Raw genomic sequence first — 17,342 nt, forward strand, 5'->3', positions numbered from 1 at the left:
TGTCACAATTGTAGCTATTTATATTATCATCGTAAGTACGTATTGCATGTGGAATTCATGTTAGAAGATATTTATCGAAAGATAGATCTGGGGCGTAATTATCTGGATTATGTGCTTCCATTCTGAAACGCATGCTAATTTAAATTTAATTTGATTTCAATATTATGTACCAGAATTGTATTACAGTTCGAGCAATAGGCTTATAACTATAGCATTTTCTTATCGACTTGATAAATTGAATTATACAATGGTTGATTTACGTGATAGGCTTGTCGCGAACTTATGGGCCTAATAAATTCATTAAGGATTACGTCATTTTGTGACATTTATATTTCTATGAGAATAGCACAAAATTGCTATGCATTCTTTTAGGTTTCTTTTTTTTTACACTCGAAGATTTTCAACTTATAGCTTTACGAAAAACAAAATTACAAAAACTTTCAGAATAATCATGTATAAATAAACAATACTTTTTCGTTATGAGGAACGCGAATTAAACTTTGGCGAACTTTTATTTCAGAAGAAACAAATGAACGGGATAAGTGAACGGAATTATAAATGATTTCCATTTGCAATCCTTTATTAAATTGTAACTTCTATCGAAGAAAATAATTTCCTTTGCAAATAACTTTTATTACTTTAACACCTTCAAGGAAATAGCTTCGCTAAGTTTACCGAGAGCATCATATTTTTTATTTTCTTTCCATAGTATCTATTCTATCTCTAATGCAAATACTAATTAATAAACACGACACTTAAGTAAAAGAAACCGCGTTACCGTATTTTTCTAGACAAAATGGCGAAATCATTATGAATAAATTTATAGCATTAACTCTTATATTAGGTTTGTTTTCATTCATATCATACAAACTTTTAATTTATAATTTCTTCGTACAAATAAGCATGTATCATATAAAATGAAGATGAGCAATAAATATAAATTTGATATAAATGTTCAGCGAGGCCGGCAAAGCTCCTTCGCGTGCCGGCGCGTGTCGAGTATGTCTAAAAGCCTTGAAGCCAGGCGAAGTATTCCACATATGCAATGGCTGCCAGCATAGAGTGTGCGAAGACTGCTCTTCCTACTCCAAGCCGGCTAGCGATGACGAAGCTGTAAGTTTATTTTTGGTTGATATACATTATGTGAAATACAAAAAAATTGAATTTAGTTAAACTGTTAAATGAAATCAGTGGATATTACCCGAGATAATAATTTTATAAGCATAGTATCAGTTATAACATAAAAATTACAATAAATCTGTGACATAAAAGGATTATATTGATTTTATTTTTATAATTTTGATAATATTTGGTGCGATCTTGGAAAATATTTCTATGATATTTATTTAACAAACATGTTTTCCAAAAACGATAATTTCTATATAACAGAGTTCATGGCGATGCTCGGTATGCCGCCGCAAGGCCGGGCCGCGGTTGCCGCCCGCTGCACAAGACAGCACAGATTCTCTTCTAGACGTGCCCATACTAGAGGCTCTACAGCGGCGACACTCGGAGGCTAGGCTCGGCAGCGGTGGTAGCAGCAGTGGTCTCGCACCGCCTCGATCACCAGAACTGAGGCGACATTCAGATGTGTCGCCAGCATCTTTAAAGGAATTGGAAAAGGTAATGTATACAAGGTCGTGAATTGTACTAATGTTGTGATGTACTCTCTCATTTAAATATACGGGGAGATGGGGCGAAGGGAGACATAATGAAAATTTATTTTAACCATACTTGATATGTATTATAAAGAGTCATATTTATTTCAAGGCATTTATTTTAATGCATATTTTAAAAGTGTATTTATAACTAAATGAAAAAAATAGTAATAATCTATTCAAAGACATACACAGGTTATTCTTTTATATTACCTATTCAAAAGCAAATTTGTATTTTATTAAGTAGATTACTAACAATTTTCCTTGAAGATAATATAATAATTTGTATGCGAACCTGACATGGAAATCTAATTTAATTTGTAGAAGTCTGAATGGAAATATTTCTATCAGAATTTTTTCATTATATGATATGAAATCTTTTCCCGAAAGAAGAAAATAGAAAAAATTAAAAAGTGTCGTACGTCTTCCAACTGCAGTTTTTGTCCCAAGCGACGCGGACGGTTCCCGATCCTCGCTCAATCGTTTTTCCATTATTCATTGTTCACACAGCAATCACTTGATCACTTTGTTTTAGTGTTTTATTGAAAAAGAGTAGACACTCGGGACCTCTTGTTTGATCGTGTCGCTTAATTAATTGCAACTCTTAGCTGAATTATAAAAAAAAACATTTTAACGGTCGGAATGTTAGTTCAATATTCTGTTTATTATTTAAACATTAAGTAATTATAAACTTCGTTAATATTTGAATAAAATTCATCTGCTTTTCAGACAGATTATATAACGCGTAAATACTGAAATTAATTGATGTAAATAATAGCTATCTGGTTCATAGTAATTAACCGATTATGAAATATTTTCACCGTGAATCTAGCTTAAATCAATAATAATTATATTTCTATGTGAAACTGTCTTGTTGAACATTAATTTAATTCGGATAAGAGAGAATTTAGTTTTGTATCTTATTATCTTATTATATTGTACTTATTATCTTAATACTTAATGTTATTTTTACCTTATGTAACTATTAAATGGGCTACTCATTTATGTAGTATTAGCATAAGAGTGACATATTTTTATGTTGTCGTCAGCCCTGGAGCTGGTGGGTCGCCTGACATTAAACGCTACCACCGCCCATGAACATTTGGAGAAGCGTAAGGTCGATTGCAGACCGAACGCTTCTACAAAAGGAATGCAACCTTTAAATTGAAAAGGGATTAAGAAATGTTTGACTAGAGGAATAAAGGCCCTTGAATTTGGACTGGAAAGGATAAAGAGAAGGATATGAGCCTTCTGAATGTCAGCACTCTTACCTTAACTTAATTTACTCTATAAAACCACCAAACCAGTAACCGCACTAACAACTAGTTCTATACTAGAACCATCTATCATCATGTGATTGTAAATGAATTTTGCACTCGTTTAACCACGCTGCCCGTGGCGGCAGTTAAAGGGCGGCGGCAGCACAACGCCCATGGTGGAGTCGCGGCGGCCGAGCACGGTGACGCCGGCGCGGCGCCGCTCGGTGCGCACTCCGCAGCCGCGCCAGCACTCGTGCGACGAGGAGCAGAAGGCGCACCAGCCCGCGCTCGCCGCGCCGCCGCCCATGTCACGCAGGCATGTACAATGGTTTAATATTATCGAGCTTGTGTATGAATATTATGTAGACGGATTTTGTTTCGTTATAAGCGCTAATCTTCTGGTTCCAATTGAAAAGATATTTTTATAGTGTTCATTTATCGATCATGACATTTCACAAATAGGTATACATTCGAAAATCAAATCGTGATCAGACAAATGCAAATATTTACTACGTTTATTTCTTAAATCGACTTGCATAATACTCACCAATATCTAATAAATCAATAAAACTAATTGTGTAGTCAATTTATATATTATATTTATATCTTATACCTTTAAACGAGCAATTCTTGTATATATATATATGTATATATATATGTATATATATATGTACATATATATAATTGGAATCTCGGAATCGGCTCCAACGATTTTCATGAAATTTAGTATATAGGGGGTTTCGGGGGCGATAAATGGATCTAGCTAGGAATTTTTTTTAGAAAATGTCATATTCGTGTTTTTTTTCCTGACATCTATTGGTGAATAATAATACTATTTTGCTTCGTAGATAGCTGGACAACTGAAATAACACATAGGCACTTTTTATACCGATATTCCTACGGGATACGGACTTACGCGGTTTCAACCGCGGGTCACAGCTAGTATTATATTAACTACACACAAATGCAAACTAAACAACAAAAAACTATGTATTTCAAATATTTCGACTTCATTTGAATTATATTTGGTAAGGCTCTTGTATCATTAAGATAAGGCCTCAAAGTAACGACGTATTTTTATATCCAAAAAGAACTCGGTAAACAAACGTTCCGCCCTAATTATAAGATATCGATAAGACTAAAAGATGCTATACGGAAGATATGGCAAAAGATTTTCGATAACGCTTACATTTTCTGTAAATAAAGTTAACGACTTAAATTCAGGACGGTCATAAAATTGGAGGGTCTTGCTCTACTTTCAAGTGAACACGGAAGAGCTTTTAATGGTGAATTACCTGCTACATAAACATTTTATAACGTGCTACCTGTAAAGCATAAGTACGATAATTCACAGCTAATTGACAGTTAAAATAAGTCTCTTTTCCAATACGTAGTAACTTCCCATAATTTGTAAAATATATCTGGTATCTAAAACAGGAAAAGTTGGAGAGTTATGAATTGGGTAAAATTTCAAATAATATTTCGCACAGAGAAAGTGCTCAAGTAATAATGTATCTAATGCTTATATGTATGATGTTCATTTTCAAAAATATGCTATAGTCCAAGGTTGGCCATTTGTAAACCATAAAATAAATAAAATCTGACCAATTTTGGTTGTGATTTCTTTAAATACGTACAAAACAATGACTATTTTCCATTTGTCATTTACCCAGGGCGTCAGCAGTGGACGTAGTGGCTGCGGGATCCCGCCGCGGCTCGTACCGCACGGACACGGAGCCGGCCGACAGCGCGCCGCAAATCGCCGGCCTCAGCGTAGACGATGAGCGACCTGTCAGGCGACGGGGCAGCCAACTGTAAGCATTAACGTTTTCCATGCAATCAACTTCACGCTTGACGCGTTTGTGATAAATTTTGTACGCTTCACGAATCACGGGTTTGCGAATTAAAAGAAATTCAAGTCATGTTTATCGTAGCTTTGCTGAAACTGATATTTATTGTATTTTTCTCATTTTATTACAACACTTACATGAGTTACCGAAGCATCGTTTTTATATTATGTATTGATTGGATTATATTTTTTAATATTTACGTCACTAGGCCTGATATAGCGGCTCTGCAGCAACGAACGGGCGCTTTAAGCGCCATGGCCGCATTAGCGTCTCGGACGTCAGAACAAAGCGAAGCAGCGGCTGCGTCCGCGAGCGCTGCAGCCGCTGCCGCCGCAGCAGCAGCCGCTCGGCAAATGTCTGTGGACGCGGAAGCCATCAAAATTGTTATACATGATGTAGATGATCGTACACCACGAAGAGTCACTTTGCGACGAGATCCCAACGATAAAGGCCATCGATGTAAGTCATTTTGTAGGTATTAAGTAAAAACGTTGTGCAGTATATTTTATTCAGACACAATAAACTAATAGAAACTAAACAAACTTATAGAAACTCATACGAAAATGTGAAGCACAAGCGTTGGACGTATGTAGTTGTTCCTAATTATAGTTTTATAGTTATAAACAACTTATACCACAGTTATTACTGAATGTCTTATTCATTAATAACTGTAGTTAAAGTTGTTACATTATAAAAATAACATAACATGCCTGTTTTTATTTGGTTTCATTCATTTGTAGTACTTCTTTCTATTTTTTTTACATTGACCTGTAAGATCCTTTTCATTACGATGTTTGTTCTTTTTACGTACACAGGACTTAAATATTAATTTAAAAGAGAATTTACCGCGGTGAGGTGTGACTTGGCAAAGCATTGAAATCGTTTAATTGGTGCTTCGCTAAGAATGGCACTTGCTTTAAAACGAATAGGAATAACTCGACATGCAATAAGTTTTCTAGGAAAATTCTTGAATGCACCGCATATTCTCGAATGCATTTCAATTAAATTAAATCTAGTCTTAAAATGGCGAAGTCATTTCATTCGCTTCGTAATATTTTGTAGTGGCAATTTTGTTTTGTGGCATCGTAGAAAAAAGTGACAGATGACAATTTTATTTAAATTTGAGATTGATTTACTTTGTAAGCGAAATGACAAAAGTCGCCTCTAATCACTGAACCCTTATATTACGAAGGGCTTTTGCAAAGCTATTTTAGTACAGAAGGCTGAAAAGTGATAAATTTACTTTGTGTTTTATATTATTTTGACCTTTGTATACCTGTATATGTATATTGTGTAGTTTAAACGTATTATTCACCGCTTACAAGGCGTTTAGTATAAGTTTTTTTTCTTCAAAATAAAAACACTCACTTCCCCAGTTCCACTTATATTCACTTTGAATGATGATGATGAACGACTGATTTCGGTACATCATCATCAGGTATAATTTTAATTTAAAAAGAAGTCGCGGCTAGGTTAGGTTAGGTCATAGAGTAATATTAAACGGAGTCAATATAGAGTATTATAATATTTTCTCAGTTAAAATTACAATTATTTTTTTAACATCAAATCATATTATCAAATTCATTACAAATTATATATTTTACATATATTTTACAGGAATTTATTAAAAATGGAACGAATATCCCTATCGAACTAGATTCAATATAATAAGTTACACATTTTATTCCGTAAAAGTTAGAAGCAGTTTTCCCTACTAATCCTTTACAATATTTACGTATTATAAACGGGAAAGTATTATACGGAATATATTGTATAATGGGTGAAGGTGTACGCTTTTGCAATAAAATTTCTCATAGTATTAAACAGTTTAGTAGCAAATTTAATTTTTAATTTATTTTTTTATAGCATTGAAATGCTTTATAAATGAGAAATTTTGAAAGAAAAGAAAAAATTTGATCTTTTCTATTCTTTCAAAATTTCTCAGTTTAGTAGTACTTTATGTAAAACCTATAATAAACATGCATAGAATTAGAGAACCTACTGTAACATTTATATGTGGAAGATGAAAATCCACGAATGTTGTTTCTTTAGAACTGTGACACAATATAATTTTGGCATCATATGCACAATTAAAATGAAAAAAAATTGGCATGATTTTAAAAGAACAACTACAGAGTTTCTTTTAGGCTTTTCTCTGTATAAACTGCTTTTAAACCGGTGGTAAATGCTTAGACTATTTTACTTTTATAAGAAGTGTAGTTTGAGTTTTGAGTCGATATATAATATATATAAAGTAGTGAATGAAAATATAAACAAACCAGCCCGAGGCTTCGGCATGCGCGTGGTCGGCGGGAAGCCCGACGCGAGCGGGCGGCGCGAGGCCGTCATCGTGTGGACAGTTCCCGGCGGGCCCGCCGACCTGGCCGGTCTGCAGCAAGGGGATAAGGTATTTAACCAATATTATAATAGCGATGCTTGTATGTGTCCCATTTTTACCTTTGTACCCATAAAAAATATTAGTTTTCTATATTTCAAAAAATATATTACGCTATCAGAAATACGTTTTGTTCAAGACAGTATTTTTTTATATTTAAAAACCAAAAGATAATGAAGAACTGCATTGATTTTTACAATTTATTAAAAAAACTTCCGAGGAGTGTATTACGGTAGTGATTTCACACGATGTGATAACTGAAATTGTAGAAAGTAAGTTATTTTACGTCTGGCCATATTTAAACTAGAAACCGCAACGGTGGGTTTATAGTTTTAAAACTATCGTATGGTATATGAGTTTATCTGGACAAGCCTTCGTTTAAAACTTGACTAAAACTTCTTAATTTATCTTTTACCTATTTATACATGTTACCATTAAAGCAAATATAATATTTATGAGATAAGTTAGGTTTTAATATATATAAAAAGAAAAAACCGAATATTTTTTTCGGACTCCGCCGAAACATTGAATACATACAAATAACATCATTTGAAATTGATTATAACTCGTTACGTATACCAATGATTGATCACTTTAATTTTAAACAACACAAATTATTTTAATGTCTTAGATAATTTATGGCACGGTGTCAATTTCCTATACTCATTATTATAAATCTTGTAATTTTAATAATGTTCAAAAACAGGTCCTTAAGTAGTCTGTATGAGATTTTAAATTTGTTACATCACAACAATTTATGGAGTGCACTCATTTTGAAAGCCAGTACTTATCACATAGAAATTTTGAGTAACATTTATAATAATGCGTGATTAATTAACTTAATCTTGATCGATATTATTTGAAGTGTTTTTTTTTATTATTTTTGTTATAATAATATATGCATACTTAATTTACTTTATCTGCTAATCTATTTAAAGTCGGATCTCTTCGTATTATGATCAACACATAAAGCGTAATTAATATAATTGACAATATCCTACAATGACATTATTCGGCCGTAATTCTCGAAATGGTGCTAATTATTAAAGTTACTGTTCGTGCCACATGAAATACAACATAATGGACGATAAATTCACCTTTCCTATCTAAACGCAACATAATAGACAATAAATTCACTACGTCTCGGTTCTATAATAGGTATTTAACTTTACCTAGGTCCTAGAATGGTGCGGGGTATCACTAACCGAGCGAAGCTTTGAAGAAGTATGCGCAGTGTTGGAACGTGGCGGGGACACCGTGGAGCTGCTGGTGGAGCCTGCGCACCAGATGGACGAGCCCGCGCCGGCCGCTCTGCCGCCGCACCACCACGCTCTTTATGGTAAACTAACACTCCGTGCGCGGCTAAGCTCTCGTAGACAAGGAATATTTCTGTGGAGATTGGGTGTTTCACCGCGGTTACATGGTCTATATGGAGAGTGCTTCAGTCTCTTTACTGTCTCCAGACACAAAAAAACATAGCATGTAATTACTCTGTTGCGACGTGATATAAATTATAAAGACAAGCAAAAGCACTTTTCCATTTTTATAATATAAGTAAGGATTTATGTACATTTCAATTTATATTGACACTGATTGACTCTAATTTATTTTAAAGAACCTGTAATAAAAAATACCTTTAACAATATTCCTATCTCCTCAGTTATTGCTGTGGCTGTGTTTTTTTTAATACTGAATAATTTAATCCCTAGCCTAAATCGACAACAATTAATTATTTATTGACTAAAATGTTTTCGTAGAATAGTATTAGAAGCTGTCCTGGGAAATGTCTGGAAAACATATAATTCTTTATAGGCTTATAGTATCAATAGGATTAGGACTAATGGCTTACTTTGAACATAGATTAGATCTAGATAAGTGTATGTTTTGTCAATAGAAAATTCATCGCCGTAGCTACGAGCCTAAACTATTTTAATTGACTATATGTTCCCATCACAGTTCTAGAACGTTCATTAACAAAGTTATAAGATAGTTGAGGTATCTTTCATATCTTTAAAGAGTATAAACAATTTTAAACTTAAAATGAACATATTTTGAATTACTTTTGTATTTATTGTTGCTTACGGTGTCCTTACATTTTCTGAATAATGGTATGTTTTAACGCAGAAATGTTTCAATACATACGCATTTCGCAAATAATCCTCGTAACCTTTGACCAAAAATACAGTCAACTCGAGAATAATACGTTTCTTTGATCCACAGAACCTGAAACGGACAAATCGCCGTCGTCGCCGACTCGACGGAAATTGCCGAAAACCCCGGTATAATACTCATACAGGCTTTAATTGTAATATGTGTTGTGAGACGAGACGTTCCCTGGTGAACTCTGTAGATACGTCATTCGGTACCTCCTCCGGTGCGCTTCCCTTCTGTTGTGATTAACTAACTCATACATTGTTCAATCGAATCGTTGCTAAGGTTTATCCGTAACTGTGTAATAGATATATATCGCTTATTAAATACGACCTTTCTATATATGATAAATTAGTAGATAAATAGTACCTAACAATTAAGCTGTTAAATATAACGTAATTTATCACCATGTTATTCAATTCTAAATAGCTTTTTAATGTATATATTTATTTTTCTTATATTTGTTTTGTAAAACTGTTAATAATAACGCTATTTGAATAAAGCGCTGGAGTTGGTAACCGTTGATATGCTGTGATACTGTAGCACTAATTTCTCCTACATCTTCCACTCTATTTGTAAGAGAGTTACTGTTTCTATTTACGAATGTAGGTGTGTACCTGTTCGAATTTGTTAAATTTTACTATTTAGATAAAAAGATATTTAAGTTTAATTAAGATGTTTATCTGATTATACTTCACGATTTGTTTGTTATTTATTGTTATTTGTTACCATTTGTAATACCCGAGTGAAGCGTGTGTGAAAAAATTCTACCTATAATTATTTTCAGATTTTTATTTTTTCTATCACCCCATCGATTTAAATTCGGAACAACACTTGAAGAACTTTTAGGGAACCGTTGACGGTATAGGACCAATAAAAAAAATATGAGTAAGTGTAGAAATGCGCCAAGCGCAATAATAGTGCTGATTGGTAGTTTAGGTTATATACGATCGATTAATCGATTTGAATAGGTAGCACGACGATGTAAATTTATAATACTTCAATAGTTAAGCTAGACATCGTCGACGCTTAAGCTTTAACAGAACATAGATACAACATGATTGCTCACAAAAATATAACACCTGACAAAACCGACAAGATAAAAACGTGACGACAGAGTGATAAAGAAATAAGGATCCAGAGGATCAGAAGCGACAGAAACGAAACGGATCCCTCGCTGAGGTGAGCCAGTAGCCACACACACTTGGTCCGAGTTACGCAGCATACCCGTTTGTTACGTCTTGCCTTACGTCGTGTCTGTACCTCGTCTTGCTGTTGGTCTAGCGTAGTGTGATGCACCATGTTCCGAGTCGCTCGCAACTAGAACCGTAGGAGCTTTGGACGGTGGCCGCAAGCACACCGCCCTTGTAACATCGCGAACACCTTGAGCGACAGGCGCACTACCGCTTACATCGTGATGTGTCCACAAATATACAGTGTACATACAGCTCGCGCTTTACTATTCGAATGTTCATTTTGGATCGACTCATTGCGACATGCATGATGTGCCATGTGTGAATATATGTTGTCGCCGACAGGCTGACACCACGTTCTGATTTCAAATATGAGTGTTGACAAATAACGATCGTGACTTTTGATATTATTAGTCGATTTATACACAGCTAGCAAGCTGACACGAATGATAAAAATGCGTGTTATTTGAATAACAATACTAATAGAATATTGTGTAAATGTGAATAATCATGAAACTTGTTTAATAAAATATACGAATTCTATTCAATACAAAACAAAATCGATTGTAGTCAATAGCTGTAACCCTTTTATGAAATTGTAGAGTCACATAGCTAGATATTTCATGATACTATTTTAGATGCTATATCAATGATTTTTGGCATTAGATTTTAATGAATAAAAATAGATTTAATATCAGAAACATAATGCGTCCATAGAGTTATATAAATTTCGGCTTATCAATCGTTCAGCATGATGAAGCTTGATGCATGGCGGACGAAAGCGTCAGATTTTATTCCTTACTTTGTATGGATAGCCTACGCCCATAGCATGTTATTTTATTTAAAAAATAAAAGTTAATGAACGAATAATACTTAAATATATATGAATCTCTGAATGATAACATGAATGCATTGCTCTGATCGCACAGATATAGGCGAGAACGTCTCGTTGACAGATGATGTGATAGCTGATGGTTTCTGCATGTTACGATTGAATGGCGCATACTCCAGAGATAACCGTTCATTTAGATTTTCCTTTACTCCCTTCAATTTAGTTTCATTTCGTCCCCTTCTATTATATTTGAATCCACAGAGATTTGTGATGACATCTAGCAAATTAAATTTAAATCCTGCCCTTTAAACTTGGTGACTATCATTAATATTCCTGCCACGCAATAACTATTAACATTGAAAGTTGTTTTTGCCTTAAAATGAAAAAAGCACAAAATAAATTATATGGTAAATGTGAATATCATATCAATTTATTTTGTTACATATACAACGCACATTTTTGTTGATAATAACGCATATAGTTCAGTTTTTAAAATGCTATTAACATTTTTTAAATTAATATTCAATGCATAAAAAACTTAAAATATTCTGAAAAATATATTAGAGCGTTAACACGAATGAGAAGTAAACTCTAATCCTTTTATAATGTCGGCGAAGACGTTCACCAATCGCGATAGTTACTTGTTGATGTTTATTACTGAACAGGAATGTAAGTTTTAGTATCTACTTAAATTTTAACGACTTAATATGGGCACTAGATTTACGACTCTCGATCCAATAGTTATAAATCTTCTTACAGGAGTATACAAAATGGAACTACGCGATCCTCGGTACAGTACGATTCAAAATTAACGGCGGCTCGGAAGTTATAAGCTAGTTAGTTTAGCTTCGATACGCGCATTTCGGTTATCCGGCTGATACCTAAAATTGCAATCGCATCGGAACGAACCATGTTTCGAGCCGCTATTAAATTTGGATCATACTGTAACGTTTGGTATACTCCGTAGAATATATAGGACATTTGAGGTAAAACAGTATTATGCACGTAGGAACAGGAGAGAGCGGAGAGGGCCCGGGAGCGTCCACCAGCAAGAGCACAATTGCAGGTGTGGTTCGAGTGCGATCTGCGCAAATTGATTGTCCTTCTCATCGCGGCTGACGACCTCCCGCCGCGAGACCACACGCTCGGCTACGGGGATGAGCCTGAAGCGTTTGCAAGGATACGGCTTTTACCGTCGCTGTAAATAATCGCTTTATTTCATGTCTTATAGTTTATAATGGTGTACTATCTAAATCTAATTAGTTCACTTATAGAGCGTGAATAATCCTTTTATTTTTTATACATTATTTTCATTTTATTTAGAAATTGTATTTAAAAATAGAATCGATAATTATGCACATTTAATCCTAATAAACATTGTGTAGATTTGTTTATGTATGTTTTCTATTAATATTTTGCATCTGCCACTAACCGATTTTTTAAATATTTCAAGAAAACTTTCTTTGCGTCTAGATATGAGAAATTTATATTAGAATTAACATTTTATTGCTCTTCACAGAAATATTGCATATTTATATTTCTCCAGCTGCCTTGACCTCATTCTTCCCTTCCCATTAATAAAGTAGATCACTTTGAGAAATTGACTAATTATTTATTATTATAACAGAGAAACATAACTTCCATTTTTTTAAATAAATAATACACAAAATATAAAGCACCAATTGTGCTTTTATGTAAATTAAATTCACATTTATCACAATAATTAGAGACATCACAAGAAGTGTCTTCTTTCCAACAAACATTTTTGTTAACAATTTGAAATATGCATAATGTTACATCATAAATAATATAACGAGGTATAAAAAAATCCTCAATAAAAAGATTAATCCTATTTTCGTAGGGAAAGTTGTCCGCCCGTAGAGACGGACCCAGCCTCCGCATCTTGCAGCCCCGTGTGGAACGCGACTCTCAGTTTTGGCGGACTCACCGCGGACCTGCTGGCCGGGCGTGCCCTCGAACTGACGCTATGGGACGCGTGCCCAGGGATAGATCCGGTGCTGATTGGAGAGTGCACTGTTAGTGGTTTTCGGCTTGCATATTTAGTGAAGAAGGGCAATTTTTGCAAGTTTAGGATGATGGATAGTTGTATATTCGACCTCGGTGGATCGTTGTATTAGAATTTATAAGGAATAGTATATTCTAAAAAGATATGGGATTGTTTTGTTTTGCATGGTGAAAACCTGCCATCCATAAATACCCGACAGCACCTTAATATGTTTTTATAAACATTATCAATCTTCACTTCGCCATTGTTCAACCCTATATTGTGAACACACAATGACTTCTATCAACCTTTATTTCTACAAAATAACATACAATAAACACACTGAACACAAGCCATTAATGACAGATGGATTTGGAGAAGGCATTCGCCGAAGAGCGCGCAGTGTGGTGGACGCTGGAGGAGCGTGGGAGTCGCTCTGCCAACGCTTCACCCCGCTCGTCCTTGTCCGGCGCTCGTGCTCTGCGCCGCGGGGACTTTGCATCGCAGCGATCTGTGTCTGGTAAGTTTTAATGCTTAACTAACTATACCCCGCGTCTCACTCTACACCCACGTCCTACATAAGATGCCGTTATAACCCGTTTTACGTTACAATGCGTTTACCTAGTGAATTGACTTTGCAACAACTAGGAATATATTATATTTTCTAAACAAAACTGTCTGTTACACTATTATTCAGTCAAATATTTTTTCGATTATTTTTAATATAACAATCATAATTACAAAATGTTTTCATGACTGCAGATCATTATAGTATAAGAATAGAGAGCGAAAAGCGAAGCGAAGAGCGTGTTCAGTTGTTTGTGAACTACTGGAGAATAGACTAGGTTACGTTAAAAAAAAATCATACTTTTAATTCAATAGAATAGTAATATGGTTTATTTTTTTCCGATATACATATGCAAAAAATAATTCCAAAGTTTAAGAAATAAGTCAATACAACATATATAAATTATATGCACATATGTACATTACACACAGTTAATTTTATGTGTTGTGTTTTATATATTTCAGATGACGTGGATTCGATTGGTGAATGTGCGTCTCTGCTTCACCCAGACCACGCTTGGGTAGCTGGATCCCGTCGAGGCTCGTCTCAATCTGAAACCCTGGAAGTGGAAGTTTATCAACTGGGAAAGGATTTCTCTCGCTCTCTGCCTGGATCACGCAGGTCTTCGTTTCAACAACAGGATAAAGGTAGTCTTAGTCGTCTTCACTTCTATAATATGTTATTGCTCTGTTGAATTTTTGCTTACAAGCTACCGAATTGAAATGTATAAATATAGTCTACAATTATGTAGAAGAATTATTGTTATATATTTGATTATTTAATTTATTGGTAACAAATTTATATAAACCTGCTATTGGCCAACTTCACAGCTTCTGGATATGTTGTGTTTATTTTATTTGCCAATTAAAATAACAAGTAATAAAGTCAAAAAAAATTAATCAAACATGCAGGACACTATTAGCAACGGTTTAAATGCGGGAGTGGAGCATGCTTCAGGGGAATACATGCATGGGGAGTACCACACCCCAACAGAAAACTGACGTGAAATAATAGGTTGCTATTGTGTTTCGTACGGTGAGTGGGGAAGACGGAGGCCCGTTTCCTTTTTCCTGATCCTTTCAGTCCATTCCTTTTCTCTAGCCATCAATCCTTTTCTTATTACTTATCACTTAAAAATGGGTAGCGCATTCGCAGACGCACTACCTTTAATCTCAAAAATTGAACAGTAAAAAATATAGACAGTAAAACGTATTAAACAAGACTATATCGTAATAACGGGTAATACTGCTAGTAAAAGTAGTTAGGCGCAAGCGTCGCATATCGCGACGCGCAAGTCCGCCCTACGTACAAGAGGAGTGCAATGTTCGGTGGCGCAGATGGCGCGGGCGCGGGCGAGGCCAGCCCGGTGTGCGTGTCGCGGCGCGAGCGGCGGCGCTCCTCGTGCGTGCGCCGCGACCCCGACGACATCCTGCGCTCGCTGCGCGCCGTCAAGGGTGAGCTCGGTCGCACGCTATCGCTCTCTGGCTCCACTGCACGACGTGAGTGTTCTCCTCCGACTACCCGCTCTACGTCTTCCTTCCTACTGCTCTTTTCTGTCCCACTATACGTCCCCGCAATTACATAAGTCACTGAGAGAACCACCGACGAGGGCTACACGTGGACGTTCCGATTCTCGGATCGGTCGATTTAGACAATGTATAATTGATGAAACGTGTGTTATTTAAGAATATCCTCATTGATATAATTGTTAAATAGCGATTTAAAGACGACCATTACAATTTTGCTCTGTTTCGAACTCTACTCATGTGACCTAACGTACATATAAGTATTTAAGGATCCGAACCCGCTTCAGGTTAATCATTAAGAGTATTTGTCAGTATTATGTAGCTATATACACTTTCCCCAATAGGCCTACCGCCCACCACTAGATAATGCAAACATTGAGGGTACTGACCTGTACTGTTGTGCTTGTTCGGTCGGCGGCGACGGACCGTTAGCACCTCGGTAAGCGAACGCCCGTGCCGTGCATGGGGCTTGTCCGTGCGCGGTTTCGGTGTACACGATCCCTTGTGACGTCCGAAGACCGGCCGACTGCCGTTTCGCCGCTTGTGGCGTCGGCGTCGGGCGCCTCTTCCCATCGCGTCGGAGCAACGGTGTATGCGAATACATAAGGCGCGATGGCGGGGGCGGCCGGCGCGGATGCGGCGCGGGACGGGGGTCGGCGGCCACGTAGTAGCATGGGTCATACATTGCTTGCGCGACGGCCGCGCGCCCGCACCGTTGAATGTGGCTGCGCCCGATGCTTCTCATCACTTCACTGTGTCTGTTCTGTCCTGTCCTGACGCATGCCCCGTCGCGGGCGATCACGCTCACTTCATCTGTTTCTGTGTTCCGTCTATTCGGCTACCCGTCTACGTTCATCTCGATGGCATCGTATCGCCTAGGTTATATAAAGAAATCATTACTTTCGCGAATATCATTCATTGTTGAACCGCATTCTATTAGACTTCTTGTATATACCTTGCGTAGGTTGTAGTTGGTCTCGCAGTGTAACGGACCCCAGAGTGCACGCGCGAGCGAGCCGCGCTCGAGTAGGCGTAAGTCGTAGCGCACTCCGGCAGTCGCATGACAAAACTTCTCTAACACCCAACTTTACCTTACGATCAATGGCTGCTCATGACACGGAATGCTTACCATCGTAATGAATCGGAGACTGCTTTAAGCGACTATTAGAGCCTTGAAAACACTCTTGGCTGCACTCGTTGATATGCTTCTTCTTTCATGTGTGTGTTTAGGTAAAATACAGATTGAAATCTATGTACTTAAAGAAACCGTATACATTAGCACGAAGCTGTTTGACGTGCTTATTAAGTGTTTATTATAAATGTTCGATTGAATGGTTCATTCTTATTTTGTTGTATTGTTGTTAATCTTAATGTGTATATCATCAAAATATAAATTCCGTTTATCTTATGACGTCGCCCGTTGGGTGGGGACATTGATATGAAAATTGTCTTTATTTAATAGAATACGCGCTAAAATCTCTTTATCTTGCCATATTAACTATCTTCTATAACAATAGTGGTAGATAAAAGATTTCAAAACGTACGCAAAATTAAAATTTAGAGTAAAATAAAATGGTTAAAAGGATTACACAATATTGCCTATATTATATTGTCAGACAACACGATTCACAAATTAAAAAACAAGTTAAAACGTAAAAGGTTTCATTCCACGTTTTCCATTTTTATATCAATGCGCGGGTGCGGTGTGCGGGGTGGGAGGGGTGCGGTTAGGCATCACGAGCGCGTGCGTGCATGCAGGTACGGCGACGGGGCGCAAGGGCAGCATGTGGGCGGCCGTGCCCGCGGCGGCAGCGTGCGGCGCGCTGGAGGCGGACGGCGCGGACGGGCACGTGCCGCTCGGGCCGGGCCAGTTGCCGCCGCGCGGCGCTGCGCTGCCGCCACTAC

General features: G+C 36.6%; 1 protein-coding gene across 2 annotated transcripts in view; it reads left to right on the forward strand.

Moving 5' to 3' along the window:
* The window catches only part of LOC119840844 (regulating synaptic membrane exocytosis protein 2), a 41,146-nt gene that overhangs the window by 18,960 nt on the left and 4,844 nt on the right, over window positions 1–17,342 (forward strand). Inside the window, exons 4-17 of one of the 2 annotated variants that reach the window (XM_038367616.1) lie at window positions 960–1,113; window positions 1,390–1,623; window positions 3,064–3,233; window positions 4,591–4,731; window positions 4,976–5,226; window positions 7,050–7,174; window positions 8,339–8,501; window positions 9,383–9,441; window positions 12,348–12,538; window positions 13,200–13,374; window positions 13,710–13,863; window positions 14,376–14,558; window positions 15,249–15,410; window positions 15,782–15,989. In XM_038367616.1, coding sequence (XP_038223544.1) covers window positions 960–1,113; window positions 1,390–1,623; window positions 3,064–3,233; window positions 4,591–4,731; window positions 4,976–5,226; window positions 7,050–7,174; window positions 8,339–8,501; window positions 9,383–9,441; window positions 12,348–12,538; window positions 13,200–13,374; window positions 13,710–13,863; window positions 14,376–14,558; window positions 15,249–15,410; window positions 15,782–15,804 — 2,185 coding nt within the window. In that variant the 3' untranslated portion in view covers window positions 15,805–15,989. Of the gene's footprint in view, window positions 1–959; window positions 1,114–1,389; window positions 1,624–3,063; window positions 3,234–4,590; window positions 4,732–4,975; window positions 5,227–7,049; window positions 7,175–8,338; window positions 8,502–9,382; window positions 9,442–12,347; window positions 12,539–13,199; window positions 13,375–13,709; window positions 13,864–14,375; window positions 14,559–15,248; window positions 15,411–15,781; window positions 15,990–17,342 lie in introns of those variants that run through there. The other variant, XM_038367617.1, reaches the window with a different exon arrangement.

This window comes from Zerene cesonia, chromosome 7, assembly GCF_012273895.1.
Source record: "Zerene cesonia ecotype Mississippi chromosome 7, Zerene_cesonia_1.1, whole genome shotgun sequence".
NCBI lineage: Eukaryota > Metazoa > Arthropoda > Insecta > Lepidoptera > Pieridae > Zerene > Zerene cesonia.